This window comes from Opisthocomus hoazin, chromosome 1 (genome assembly GCF_030867145.1).
Source record: "Opisthocomus hoazin isolate bOpiHoa1 chromosome 1, bOpiHoa1.hap1, whole genome shotgun sequence".
Classification (NCBI taxonomy): Eukaryota; Metazoa; Chordata; class Aves; order Opisthocomiformes; family Opisthocomidae; genus Opisthocomus; species Opisthocomus hoazin.
The window spans coordinates 37,611,096-37,626,485 of record NC_134414.1 but is presented as its reverse complement, the minus strand read 5'-3'; the positions used below and the strand labels follow the sequence as shown (position 1 = coordinate 37,626,485).

The following is a 15,390-nucleotide window of genomic DNA, read 5'->3' as shown; positions in this document are numbered from 1 at the left end:
CACGCTGCCCTGTTCGTTTTTCCTCCCTTAGGCTCGTCTGCGCTCGATAGCCATCGGTGCTCTTGCGAGCTATCATGTCTCTACCGCCTTTCCTCCAGGGCAAGGCTTGTGCTTCCCGCCCAGCTACACGGGCTCGCCATCGATTCACGAGCTCCTCAGTTACGTGCAATAAATTTACCTCTATTACTTCTCATGTCTGCAACAGGAAAAATCGTTGCCTGTTTTAATTGAATCCTCTGGGCCCACCTTTCTTCCCGTGGTCAAAAGTAGAGATAAAAAGCAGTACGGAAAAGGATTCGATGAACCTCTCTTCCTTTGCATGCATCACTGAGATAGATCAATGCGTTGACTGAAGAATGGGACACCTCTAATTATATTTCTGCGTAGCTTGTGGATCCCATTCAGTTAGCTCCGTGTGAGCGACTGACAAATGGAGAACACCTCCAAGAGGGACCATGTACCTCTCTCCACCCAGCCCCTGCAGTAACACCCTTTATCTGGCCTCCTAGGCCTGATTTTGCTTAGGGGAATCTCAGAATTTTACACCCATGTGATTTTCTTTTGCTTGAGGAAAGGATGGGTGGTGAATTGCAAACTATGCTGTAGAAACTGTAGAAATCGAGCTTGTGACTTCTTTTTTAACCTTATTTTATGAGCAAACTAATTGAAAACTAGACTCTGATTTTTCTGGAATAAATACTGGCTTTCTTAGCATTGATAACCATGTTCTTATGCATGCAGTATAGCAGTAATCAGAACCACAACACGTTTGCTAGGATGAGAGTGTTGTCTCCTTAGAGCTCCGTAGCAACACTGGTTTCCTTGGAGAAAGGGTTTCCGTGCCTCATGTCAGCTTGATGAGCAGCGTCAGTCTAGGTGAAGCCTGTGCTGAGGACTGCGGCACTTCATCTCCGTGTTTTGCAGTAGAGTTTTGAAAAAGTTCTTGCGTGGAAAATGTTTTCTAAGATTTGTTAGTCTTCAGGCATGCTATATGGCTTTGGACACTGGGAATGCAAATAGGGTAGGCTTCTCATCTGGAAGATGTTAAGGAATATTATATAAATTATTTGGTAGTATTACATTGATGGTATGTTTGGCCAAAATCTGTGGGCAAACCTGGAAGGAATGGGTTCTTGGCTAAGCAGACAGGGGCCTAATCACCGTAATATAATGCAGATGAAGAACCCCTGAAAGCCGTTGTAAGAATTTTCATCAGCTTTTTCATGCCCAACCTTTTTTTTTCTTTTTCAGCATTTTTTGAGCCTTACCTGCTCAAAGGCCTAGAGATGGCAAAGTGGTTAGGGAAAGCAGAAGGAGAGGTGATCCTGTAGTTCTAAGGCTGTAGCTGGGGAAGAAGAAAGGCTGTTTTCTTCCACAGACTCTGGCTAGAGCCTTGTCTTCGAAACCATATTTTACTGAAATTGAATTTTTGTTAATTAGATACCAGTTAAATATGGACAGATTATGTAGAGCATGATGAAACTCATGCATGCACAAAAATGCAGAGATCTTTGGGGATCTTGCTTTTTGAATGAGGCATGATATGCTGCTGTAGCCGATCCTCGTAGTCTGAGATGAGAGAATTTCTGCAAACTTTCTTGTATCAGTAGTAAACTTAGAATACTAGGTAGCATCTGGTGTCAGGAATGCATAAATTTTAACTTCCTCCAAACCAAACTATTACAGAAGCATAAAAATTCAGAGTTTGTCTTATTGGTGGGGTTTTTTCCCAAGTGGAAAAGTGTGGAAGTGTGGCAGAATTAATCAGAAGAGTCCCCAAAATTGTGATGAGGCTCTTGAGACTTGCTGTTCTGATCTGCATTACAGCAACTTCAACTGGAATGGTAATAAAACCGAAATCTCTTGGCCCTGAAACATAGGCGTTGTTGACGATACTTGGTAAAGGTTGGTGGAAAAAGTGGCTGAGTTTTCTGGGAATTTCATGAAATGATTCTTTCCTCTGATCTTTGAAGTTTGGCAGCATCTCACTATGTTGCTTATCCAACAGAAGTTCTACTCGTGAAAAATGTTTGTTCTGAAGAATTTGCAAGTTCTTGACCTCTAACATATGTGGCTTCTCTTGGTTTGGAAAGTATCCTTATGGGTTTTCCCTTATGTAGAATTTCCTCCACATAGCATCGAGGCTATTTCAGTAGTTTCAATAGTCATATGTATTTTTGGTTCATTGGAAGATTAAGTTTAACATAAAAAAGAAAATATTCTCCAAATCTAAAATGATAAATATTACTGTCATTGTGGGAGGAGTTGAACAACTACTACCTACATCATTTCTCTTAACTTAAAAAATAGTACATTTTTTTAATATGTAAGATGATGTATTAGTGGAAACAAAATATAAACTGATGTGATGTGGAAGATCAGGAGTTGTTTTCACATCAGTTTTATGAACAGCACTTGATCTGGGGACTTTGACCCTATCTTGAACTCTTTAATGCTGACACTGTTGTGCCAGAGCGCTGTAAAGGATGGTCATGTGTTTGTAGGATGGATAGTTTTCAGTTGAAGAAACAATCAGCTTTTTTTTTCATCTGTAATGTAACCAGAATTCAGTCTTCACTCTCTGAAAATTAATCCACATGTGAATCTGTGCTGTGCTACATTTACAGTTAAAAAAATTAATTCATGCTCATCTTACCACCCTTTTATTCCTTTGAAGAAATGCAAAATTAATTGCATGCTAACACTTTTAATTAATACAAAGTACAGATTTTCTGATGTTTCTGTGATTGTAGAGGGTAGATACAGTCTTTGTGTAGAGCATGTACAGAATATTATATATGGCTTCATTTTTCACTCTGTATGAGAATAATTATTTCAAGCTGCTTAATTACACTCTTTTCATTTTAATGTCTTTGTAATGGAAAATCTTCCTATTAAAATGAAAGGATTTCTATGTCAGAAAAATAGATAGTGAAACTTTTCTAAGGTTTTTTTATTTAATCACAATCTATTTACAGAAGGTGTATTCTACAAATAAGTAGTGTTTGACTCTGCCACTTGGTCAACATCACTATCCCAGGGATTTTAAGGAGTTTTTCAAGGCTGGGCTTTACAGATGAGGGAAGCAGATTTCCACCAAACTGAGCTGCAAACTCATTAGGGCAGTCAGGGATTATTAGCGCAGTTGGGCAGCCCATTCTGCTCCCCCAGTCACTGGACAAGTCAAAATTGAAAACGGATGCTGCTGAAGCTGTTATTAATACTGGAAGAGGTTTGCTACAAAAAATTCTTGTCTGTTGTCACTCACAGGCAGACGGGTCCCAGAAACCAATATTCGAAACATTTCAGCTGACGTGATTGCTTAGTGGTGGCTACAAGGAGATTGACGCTTGCGCTTTTTCCTTTGGGATGTGGCTGTCATGTCTCTGAGAATTTTTCTTCCGGCTCTTTAATCAGGAAGATCCGTGTTAGGAGACGTAACCCTTTTGGAATGAAAAACAAATGCTTACCTTTTGTATTGCTCTCTGAAGGGAAGTTGTCCTACATGCCTGTAGCTGTTACATCCACTTTCCCTTGAGAAACTGGGGATATGTGTGTGTGTTTGTTGATTAAAACAGACATCACAGGGCCTCGGATCAAGTGACATGGCTGGACAGAAGCTCTAATCCAGCACATCCTACCAAGCATTTGATTGCTGTGTTAGAGAGGAGGGGGAGATTGTTCTTTTTTTTGGCAGAAATTGTGAAAGGTTTTTGTACTTAGAAGTCAAGCGAAAGATGTTTTTGACAGATATTGCAGTGCCTTGGGTTGTCATTATTGCAGGTGAGTAATTTTCTGTCTGCAAGACAGAGAGGGATTCATTGTATACTCTAAGCAATTTTTTTGTTAGGCAACACTTGCTAGCGCCACAGAATCTTTGCCGGTTAATGCTGGCTGCAGTGAGCACATTTCTAGACATCTGTTGCATAGATAGATCATAATCAGTGGGGTTTTTTTTTTCCTTTTTGTAAATAAACTTGTAAATAACCGTCTTTTTCTTTTTTTTGCTTTTTTTTTTTAAATTTCTGTAGGACCTGGGGATAACGAAAGTGGGTCATATGAAGCGAATTCTCCAGGGAATTAAAGAGCTGGGCAAGAACACCCCTTTGTCTGAAGTGTAATGATGCTGGTGCTCTCCCTAGAGAGAGAAGGGAAAGTTGCTGGAGAAGCAAAGCTGTTGCAGGCACTTAGCTGTCTTTGTAGTTTACTCTATGGAAGAAGAAGCACCGGTGTTTGTACAGGCTAGTATCTCTGCATTCTTGTGTGGTGAAGAGCTTGCTGCAAGAGTACAAAAGGATTTGTGCCAAAAAAAAAAAAAAAAGAAAAAAAAGGAAAAGGTGATACGTTCTGCAAAGACACTTCCTTGGTCTGCAAACTTGGCCAGTTCGGATAAGCACATTTTGGTAAATCGATTGGTTTATGGTGAACTGCACTGACCGGAAAATATAACCAAGAAATGATCGCTTTGCTTACGTGCAGCTCAGTATGCCTCTCTCGATGCTGCAGCAAGACACCGCTCTACAGCACGAGGTTGTCCGGTTATCCTTGCGAGGCACAACTCCTCCTGCGCAGGAGACCGAGAGCTTTCAGAGGTGCAACCCATGAGCCCGGCGGTGCCGCAGGTGCCCAGCGCTCGCTGGCCACCCTGAAGGAGCAGGGAGAGAAACCTTGCGATGCCGTGAAAGCAAACTGCGATGCATGGTGTGCCTGCCCGAGTCGCCTGTTGTTCTGTTGCATGACACGTCTGATACTTTAAACACTTGAACAACTTTTATACCTGTTTGAATGGGATTTAATTTATTACTACTTGAGTGTCTTTCCCAATCTGCCCCCTCCCCCCCCCCCCCCCAGTTTCAGGCACTTTTCTATTCTTCAGTGTTGTGTTATGCCTAAAATGTGTTCTATGGCAAAGGATGTGTGGGTGTGGAAACTGAGCATTTGTGCCATATTCAGCAGATTATATGCATTATATATATGATTGAAACACTGTACAGTTAGATTTTTAAATATATCATGTACAGAAGGTATATCAGGTAACTAACTTATGAGTATTTTTGAAAGACTGGTACCTCACAAAAATATCAATTGGCTTCCTGCATGGAAAATGATACAGAATTTTCTCATGGTGCGTTTTAATGTAGTTATTCAGTTATCTTAAACATCTGTAGCATATTTGAACTTTTAGGCACTAATGATTTTATTTATTCTATTGTTCAAAAAGCAAGTTGAAAGAGTAATGAAAAATTTTTACAGGAAAATTCATTTTATTTATCATACATAAGAAGAGTTTTAAAGTGTAGCAGCTGATTTGATTTTTGTGGGGTAAGCTTTTACTCATTACTAATTTACTATTAATTTAAAAAAGTCTCTATGCATTTCTTTACAAAGGCATCATTTTGTTTCTTGTCAGCACTCCTACATCAGTAGATCATAAAAATTTAAAAAACAAACTCTAAGGTTTTACACTATGCATGCAAAGATGAATCACATGCGAGATAGTAATCAGTGAGTGTAAACAGGTTAAAAAATGAAAACCATCTTTGTTTAGTAGTTGCATTAGACCGGAGTTTATAAGGTTATTTACAGTTTACTTAAACGAAATTAGCTTCATAATTGAATTTCCTGGTTAATTTTTCACAAAAATGTAAATTTAGTGGAAAAATAATTTGCATATAGCTACAAAAAAAAACCTACTTAAATGTTCGAGGTGAGATGATGTTGCACCACCTGCCAGAAAACTTGCACAGAATCGCTGTCTCCTTGCTGTTCCTAGCAACGTGTCATTGCGGCGCAAGGAACTCTTGACTTTTACTTAATCGAGTAGCTTTGACATTTCTTACAGGTTAAAGAGTATCTTAATACTTATTTGTGATTTCCTCGTAGGCAGCAGAGTAAGGTTTCATTTGTTTTTTCCAAAGCTTATTTTCCCCATTTAAAGGGGCCAATGTCAAGTTTTGCACGCTGGTTTTGCCCTCCCTTCCTCATTGGTATAATGGGAGTCGTCCCTTGGAATTGGGAATCTCCCTTCAAAAGTAAAATCTATTCCCCTCGTTGGTTTACTCCAAAAAAAAAAAAAAAAAATCAAAAGGAGCAAAACAGGCTTCATTTATATCCCATTGTAGTACTATGTGGCCTTGCTGCTGTAGGTTCAGCAGGCACCACTCTGGGAGCTCTGTGGACATCATTGATTATTGTGGTAAACAAACAGAAGTAAAAGGCCATGTTCCACTAGGTTCTCTGTAAAAAACAAACCCAAATCCCTTTCCCAAGTGACATGATGTGCATGCTATTGTATGAAAAGCATACGCAAACACTGGGAAGTCAGGCGAACAATGGGAAGATTATATATATTTTTTTAATGTCCTTGACATTCACCCCTTTAATGATGTTCAGATGGCATCTTCGCAAGTTGTATTTCCTTTTCTCTCTGTTTCTCCCTAAGCTGTGCTACATTTTAACGTGTGGCAGCATCCTAATATACCGATGTTACGGTAGACTACGTAGTTAATCTTCCTGGTCGATTCAAGGATGTGATACGTGAAAGAACTTTCTTTGCTTTCCTGATTGTAGGATGCACTCTCTTTACAACCTTCAGCCTCGCTATATGCAATGCGGTAATACGGGCTGTGGAGCAGGATCTCTGCAGGTCGCTGTAGAGGTCTACGCTGCGTATGTTAAAAAAATGGGAGCTGCTTTTAGGCAGGGGAAATGGGGAAATGTTGTTTGTAATGCAACTTTCTTATGGCACTCCTCAAATTACCTCAGTACAGGACAACTGATCAATTGTCTTTGTATAGTTAATTTTTTTTTTAAATGACCACCAAAGAGTTTAACTTTGATTGTCCTAAGCAGAAGGTTATTTTAAAAGTGCAAGTCGAAAAAAAATTGCAAGCATCATTTATGCTGTATTTATTAGACGCCCAGGAGAGCAAATTTTATGCAACTCTATGCCTTAGACTAGTGTTGGCTATCAAATCCAAATGTGTCTGACAAGGAGGCTCAAAATATTTTATGGAGTTTCTCTGCCGAGGTCATGGGTCGTAACTGTGTTTACTGATGTGTTTTTCCTAAAGAAAGACTTTTGAACACAGTGTTACTATCTCATGATTATTGTAATTCCCAACTATGGTGGTTTTTTTCCTTACTGCTGTTAAAGTCCCAGCTCATAGAACTAAGGACATACGTAGCTAGTATAGTCATAGTTTTTAATGACCTGAGTTCTTTATAATTTAATCCTAATTTTTAACATGCTTCAAAGCATGCATCCCAGCATTTCCACAAAAAAAAGGTAAGCACATCCCCTAGAAGTAGTTAGTCTTTTGGAAAACAAGTTATCCCAGTAGATCTGGTGCACCGCGATTCAACATGCTAGATTGACCAAGACAAAAAATCACTATACAAAGTCTACTGGATGATTCCCCCGCGCCCCCCTCCCCCAGCCGAATGCAATTAATTTCCATGGTCAGTCAGCATACCTTGAAATCTGGAAGGAATACAGAACAATCGGCGTATTTTTGAAGTGGCTGTATTCATATAGCTGCAAAGCCCTACGCCTCAGGAAGAAGAAGAGGAGAAATGCATATTTGAGAATGGCAGCAGATTGCTACGTGCACGGTTCTGTTCTGTCATTTCCAAATAGGAATTTTCCCGCTTTCTGTATTCAGCTGCTGTAGCAACCTCTGATTTGGGTCACCCAAGTACTGCCTTTATAATGCCTAATGCCTTCTTCTTAGAAACCGAATGAAATCAGGCAAACATATGGTTGTAGGGATTTTTTACAATACTTTAAAGAAAAACATTCCTCAAAAATGAAATTTTTTTTATGATGGCAATTGCAAATTTTCTTTATGCTACATTTTTATGTATTTCCCCTTTACCATTATTTTTTTCTCCTGAACATCTCGTTCTTTCAAAGAAAAATCTTTTAAACTTGGAAGAACAGTAAAAAGTAAAGCGTGTGATCAAAAACCCTCCCAGACTATTTCAATTCCGTATTTCTTACTTTGGGACTGGAGTAAATGTACTTGGTCCTGTAAATAATAAACAGAAATCATCTGTCTCTCTCCGTCCCTGCCCAAAGAAATTCGTCCTTCAGTGTTGTATGACTGTAATCCAAACAAGAGGAATTGATTTTTATTTTTTTTTTAAATAATGGCCCGTTTCATATTTTCTCCTGCTTTTTGTAGAGAAATAGATAACCTGCCCGTTTTGACTTCTTAATTGAACTCAGTGATGCTAATTCACTTAATGAAAATTTCATAATGCCTTGATAATGAACAGATCTTATTTCAAGAGTAAAATTATCAGTATTTTCCAATGCAACTAATCTTCCTTTCCGGAAGACTGGCAGGAGACCTTTTTCACATGTAATGAAAAACTAATATATAAAGAAAATGAGAGAGGATGTTCCATAGTCCTACTTTGAAAGCAGATGTAAAAGTACACATTATACCTAGATAATTCCACAATGGACCTGCAAGACAAAAACCCCCACAGTAATTCCATTTTGCTTGATGCTCCCTATTAACGATTTCATTACTAATGTTTACTGCTGTTTCTCCATTGCTCTCTCTGTGCCCTGAAGTTTCAAGTTCTTGCATGTAAGTTTGACAGCTCTGGCAACTAATAATTAGCAGTGCCAAAAGTCTTTGTGAAAGGTAAAGTCACAAGTGATGTATATTGTTGAGGATAACCGAGCTGGAGCAATACATTTAACTTACAACCAGGAAATCATCTTGTGACTCGTGTGAGTAAGTGACAGCCACAGCAAATTAAATGAGTAATTACAGATTTAATTTTTTACCCCAATAACATAAGTACCTCTCAACTGCAGCGTCCCGAGTGTTACATTTATACCCTGGGCTCTCCCATTTTTTGATTCTGTTTTTGTAGATTGTATGTTTTTGCGGTATGATTTTCATATCATCCAGGTGTGATGCTGCTTATTCTAACTGCGAAGATTTGATGTTTGCAGGAACTGTACGTGCTGTCTTGAGTAAAAAGAGGAGTTTTTGATGACTTGAGGATGCTGAGGAGTTTGGACAGGACTTAAAATATCTCTGCTGCCTCTTCAGAGATGCATGGTAACGGCAGCAGGATTGATAAAGCATCATTTGGTAGTTGTCAATAGAAGATCTTTATTGGTTGTATAAATTCCTGTATTTATATATAGAATATAGTGTGGAAATTGATCTTTTCTAAAAAAAGAAAAAATTTTCTAGTTCTTTTCTACTACTGTTGTATTAGGTTTAATAGCTCTGTTAATAGTTAGCTTGTGTACTTGAAATGCTCGTTTCTGCCATACAGAAGCCCAGTCTGTTTCTCAGAAAGTATATTCCATTTGGAAGCCATCTGGAGACTTCCAGGAGACTATTCCTGTAGTCAGTTGGAGCTAACACCAAAATCCATAGCACCTTTTGTAGGCTTAATAGTGATTGTCCTCAATATTTTAACTGAAAAAAAATTTTTGAAAGTTTTTTTTCAACCTGTAGAATTAAACTTAAAACATCATCTCCTCATCAACTGTAAAAAATAAAATGTTAGGACTGTTAACACTTTGGCAGTCTAACAAAATGCTGGCAGTTACAGACCTGAGAGTATCCCTGGACAAGCTGTAGAGAGTTCAGCTGCAGCGGTTAAAACCCTACCACCTTCAGAGCAGTCAGCGCGAAATGCATCTGTTTGCTTGGTGGTAGAATTATAAACATCAGTGTTAAATAACTGAAGACCTTGTCTTCCAGTTGAAACAATTACTTATTTTATATAAGCTCTTTGATGGGATTTTGAGTTCATATAACCTGTTGCTGATATTGGCAAAGGCAGAAGCAGCTGGTGCGTAACTTATGTTTAACACAGGTCACGTCTCCACTAATGTTCTCGCAGTGCTTCCCAGCTCCTGTGTCTGGACGACATCCCAGCTGCTTGGCCAGATGAGACCCTCGCATGTCTCCCCCCCCCATTTCTGTTCAGAAGAGCTGGACAGGCAGGCTAGGAAAAAGCTGTCAGATGCTCCAGGAGATCTAGACTGACCAGGGCTTAAGGCTCCGAAGACTAGCGTAGCCATGGTGGACTAAAATCCTTTGAGTTATACTCTTGCAATCCCCACTGAAGGCTGTATTTAGCTTGCCATACCACTAGCAATGAACATTAGCTCCTGGAATGCTTTTGGCTAACTCCACCAGCTGTGTAAGACTTTTGAAAATACCGGAAATTATGGCAGCTGTTAGTAGGACAGATATGCAAGTGGCTAATCTGTATTTATTTTCTGGAATAAACACTTTGGAAAAATATATTTGCAGTATGATTGAAAGATTAGTGTTAGGATTGAAAAGATACTGAAGGTAAAAGCGATTTTAAAATAATCTGAAATTATTTTTTTTCCAAATTCATTGGAAACAGTTCTTTTAGGAAGCTGTGTTTGATCCAGGTATATACTGGATATATATATCTCTCATATATATGTATATGAGAGATATATATACTGGATATATATACACACATATATATATGAGAGATAGATATCACTCACTAGAGCATGTGAACTGGAAGATGCAACCAGGAAGAAATGAACTACAAGTAAACCTGGGTAGTTTGTTTTCAAGATGGAAACGGTGTGAAAAAAACAAAAATAAAATCCCCACAGTGCCCCAAATCCTTACTATGAATATTTAAAACAAATTCGCATTTTCAGCCCTACTTTTATTAAACTAAAGTATGAATTGGATAGAAAACATTTCGGTTTAATTAATAACCTGATTATGTCATTAACAGGGAAAGCATTACAGGTGTGACTGTTTTTCTCCCCGCATTAGTTGAGTTAAGCTGTATTTGGGACTAATTCTCTCTGCAGTTACAGTCAATGATTACGTGGATGGGGAGGCTGGGGAAAGCCGTTCGAAGCTGCTTGGTCTTGCTTTTCAGGGAGGGAGAGCGCGTGCGCTGACAAATAGGGCCTAGGGGCTCTTAATGAGAATATTAAGAGTATCAGATTTTCTGCTTGGACAGTTTGTGAAGGTTTACCACAGGCACATGGGCATGCGGATGCTCGCCGAGGAGGTTTCTTGGCACTGTCCTCTCACAAGATGCCACCTCCGTGTATTGAAGTAGGCATTTGGACTGTACGGCTTAGCCAGGTTTCAGAGGATTTCTGCAGGCATCTGTCACTTGTGGTGTCCGTACTGGCTGTCCTGGGTTTCTGTCTCCTTAAAACGCGCACTTCGAGAAATGCGGTCATCCATATATGACAGAAATGACCATTTCTCCCCTTAAGGAGTACAGCTTGTGAACCTGTCCTGAAATAATAATGTTTTGTTAGCCACTCTCTTACATCGTGTCCTTTCAATCCTAAAAGAGCTGACAGGTGGGACCTCCCTAGAACTACCAGTTGTATACCTAGTCATTTAGTTTGCTGAACCTTGTCTGCTGAGGGGATCATCAAAGGGGAAGATAATATTCACAGCAGAAGGCGAAATGTGCAAAGGGTGGGATTTGTACGTAGAAGAGCACCAGCCACTGAGTAGCTCCGGTGAGGTAATGAGAGTCTGATCTCTGCAGCAGAGATCCAGTCCTCCTTCGTCGCCGTGATCACACACAAACCATTTAATGACATCTAATGCTAGCAGCTTTGTGTCTTCATTCACAGGGACAGCAAGCATATCAGTACTAACAAAGCTTCTCGCTGTCACAACTGCATGGCCAGAGCAGGTATCTGAGCGCTCCTAATCACATGAATTTACTTGTAGTGGATGTTCTGGCATTTAAAAAAGCAAATTTCATCTTAAGGTATCTTCAAGGTCCTGAGAGGATCCCAGACCAATGCGGGTTGTTTCTCTTATTAGCCAGGCCTGTCACGTAAACTATTATTCCAGTGGAGTATAGCTGTTGGTTAATTCTGTAGTGACATCCACTTGTCTACCTGAGTGAATACGTGAAGTGCACATGGAAGCGCTGCAGAGATGTGACACTGTCCATTTTTTTGCATAACTCATATATTTGGGTCTGAATTGCATTTTGTAGAAAAAAAGCCAAAACACACGATTTCCATTCAAGTCAAAAACATATTCAACAGCAAACAAAAACATCTAGTAGGATTCGTACTGGCTTAGGTAAAAATTTCTGCATACTCAGTGGTTTCTGCACTGGTTTCCCCTGGGTTCTGTTCGCTCCACAGGAAAATTCATCATCTTTGCAAACATACAGATCTGTTGGGACTTGGGCATGTGCTTAGCTTCAAACGGCACTTTAGCCCCTCTTGAAGATTGCTCACGTATTTTTTTAGCATCTATGTGTAAGCCTGCAGAGGATTTGGGTAGGTGGAAATCGCTCCTCATGCAGAAGTCATCATCGGATTGATCAGCGGTAGCCTTTTGAACGCCGTACCTATGAATGTTGCTCTCTTGCCAGTATTTGCGTGCGCATGCGTGTATATCTGTAGTATCTAGCTTGTAGTGTGTGTATGTGTGCACACCTGTACATATGTATATGTATATACATAACCTGGTTTTGCCCAATATAATGACGCCAACTTGCGTGTAGAGCCAAAAAAACTTCAAACTATACAATGCTTGGGATGCTGCATTGTTTTTATTCTAGTATTTTTTATATCAGATGAATTGCAGGATGTTTACAAATGCTTATTAATATTTAACTTATACAGTGGAGTGGCAGGATGTTTCTGATTGTTGTCAGCTAAAGAATTGTATACGATTCCGGGTGAAATTTTGGCTTTGTTGAAATCCTTGGCAAAACTCCAGCTGATCTCACTGGGGCCAAGATTAAACCCCTCTGTATCTATTGTTTACTGGCTATTTTCCTACTGTGATCGTTTTTTTAAATGAGTGAAAGGTATTTATTTTTTCCCAATGTGAAATCTGCAGTTGCTATTTGGATTTTTCTACAGAACCTGCAAACTACAACACAGGTGGGAATATTTGCCTCAGAGAATCTACAGGATTTTTCCTTGGTCTGGTCCTTGAATATGTTGAAGAAAATACCTTCTGAAAGAACTTTTGTAAGATTTAGTACAGAATCTTCTAAAAACAGATTACCTTTCATACCTCTCTCCCCAAAGAGGACACGCGGCGTGGCAGGTGAAAATGAAGAATTACTTATTGATGAATAAAAAGTAGTCCCGTCTGTTTTGCGCACCTGCTGATTTCCTACAGCTCGCCTGGCTCTGCAGATCTGGAACGAGACCCTTGAAGGGCCTTATCCAAAAGTACATTACTGAAAAAAAAATCATTACATAGTATATGGCTTTAAACTTCTCACCAAGACATGGAGGTATCTTCAGAGCCGGTCTGTAGAACGATTCTTTTAGTATTTCACAGATGAATAAAATTATGGAAATATTGGGTGGTAAGGCAAATCGGACAACTGCTTGGCGGTAGAGAAATCCCTAGTTCAGAGTCAGAAGGATCAGCTCTGCAGTAGCACCAGGGAGGAGAAATGTTGTAACGCCGCGCTTCCTAAATCCCTTTCCAGGGTGTCTTTTAATTGTGTGTGCTTGAAGTATATTCTTCCTGTAAAAAGACAGAAGGCTGCGAAACAGCTAAATAGATGCGTCTGAATTTCTTCAGCTAAGGCTAAAAGTATCATTTTCAAACAAGAGCTGTCATGCACTTTGAAACGTATGTGTTGGGAACAGGTAAGTGTGCGTTCATCGCAGGCAGGTGTCCCAGGGACACAGCAGGGTTTGTAAAACCAGGTAGTTACGCCAACCTTACATCAGCGGCTCAAGAAGTAGCGAGCCAGCTGTATTCCCCCCGTGAGGCTCTTTCTGAAGACATCTGTGCAGATTCCCCACCGCTCCCAGGAGCCTTTTGCGGTAATTTTGTTTAGGAAAGTATCATTTTCAGCTTCCCACTCTTCCCCTTGCTAACAAGGAAGGAAGCGTGCGCCTTGGTTGAACTTCCGAGGAGTTTGTTGGCCGCAGAAACGGAGAACAAAGAGTCGAGGCAATCGGTAGGCTCGTGGAGGAGACGCTGGGCTCTGCTGCAGTTCAGGGCTCGCCATAATGTGTCCGAAAGGCCAGGACGAGCGGAGGGCACGCGAGGAAATGAGGAGGAAGGGGCTGGAGGTCCGGATTCTGCCTCTGATTTCCTGCTGGTGTGTGACTGGGGAGGACTCGGTTACCCGTTGTGTGCCTCACCTTCTGCGCCCGTGGGAGTAGGGATGCGCCTGTGGGAGCAGGGATGCTTACCACATTTCTACAGCCGCCCCTCCGAGACCCGCAGGAGAGCAGTGGTATAGAAGCGGCTAAGTTGTACTGACACTAGCATGTTGTGGTATGAATAAATGACTTCTGTCCGTAACACTGCAAAAATGGCTTTTCCTAGTTGCAGTTCTGACTCTCTGACGACCCGTTACGTTCTGGGTGGCCGGTTTTGAAGCTCAGCGGTCGCTGCAGTGCTTACGCTGACGCACGTAGCGGGCTCTGTTTGCTGCAGAAAAGGGTCGAACTTCAAACTGCCTGACAAAACTTGCCAATGTATCTAACAGAGCAGGGGTGTAACTTTTGGCTTTATTTACTTGTAATAATGGTAAGGAACAGTGAATTTTGTTTGTTTACATACTGTTTACAATGGCACAGTTTTATTTTTAATATATAAAAAACAATTGAGGTATTTATTGCATATACTATTTTAAAGATGTTTTATGTGTTTTCACCTTTGGAATATATTGTTACATTTCCTTGTACAGATAATTTGGGTGGCTTTGTTAATATAGTTAGTAATTTTTATGACTACTAAGTGACCAGTTTTCCGTGCCTTTTTATTGTTGGATGCATGAATACATATTTATTATTGTATGGAAGTCACTGAGATGTGTATTTTTGTATTCTGCTGGAAGCAATGGTTGATTTTATTGTACATGATAAGAGATGCCTTCCATAACGGGCACTCGTATGAGATCTTCCTTCTCAAATAAACAGAATGCATTCAATGTATACAAGTCCTTGAATTTTTTCTGTGTCTGGAAATCAGTGGAAATCCTTGAACATGACGACACCGAATTTTAGATGTTACCCACTCAAAATGTGGATGGCTACCAATGTCATGGAATCTTAAAAAAATTCCCCATTGAGAAAAATACAATGGCAAGTCCTTGGCACAATGTAAGCCTTTTACAAGAAATGTCAGCCTTTTACAAGAAATCTTTGTATGTTAAAACTAAATAAAATTTGGATGGGTGACTACCAAGCATCATTTCTATTCAGTCTGCCACACACTGCCTGAAAATTGTTTCAAATTAGAGGCTTTGAATACAGCTTTTAAACTTACTTTATATGGCTACGCGTAACTGCTAAGTAGGTCACTGTGCATGTAGGTGTTTACATTTGCAGGGATCTTCCGCTAGATCTTGCTGGCATATGGCGTATGAAGTGTAAAA

General features: G+C 39.9%; 1 protein-coding gene across 3 annotated transcripts in view; it reads left to right on the top strand.

Annotated features, from left to right (window-relative positions):
- The window catches only part of DGKH (diacylglycerol kinase eta), a 173,978-nt gene extending 158,897 nt beyond the window's left edge, over positions 1-15,081 (top strand). For all 3 annotated transcript variants that reach the window (XM_075422450.1, XM_075422439.1, XM_075422457.1), the window contains one exon: positions 4,032-15,081. In XM_075422450.1, coding sequence (XP_075278565.1) covers positions 4,032-4,084 — 53 coding nt within the window. In that variant the 3' untranslated portion in view covers positions 4,085-15,081. The remainder of the gene's footprint in view (positions 1-4,031) is intronic.
- Positions 15,082-15,390: the final 309 nt, after the last annotated feature.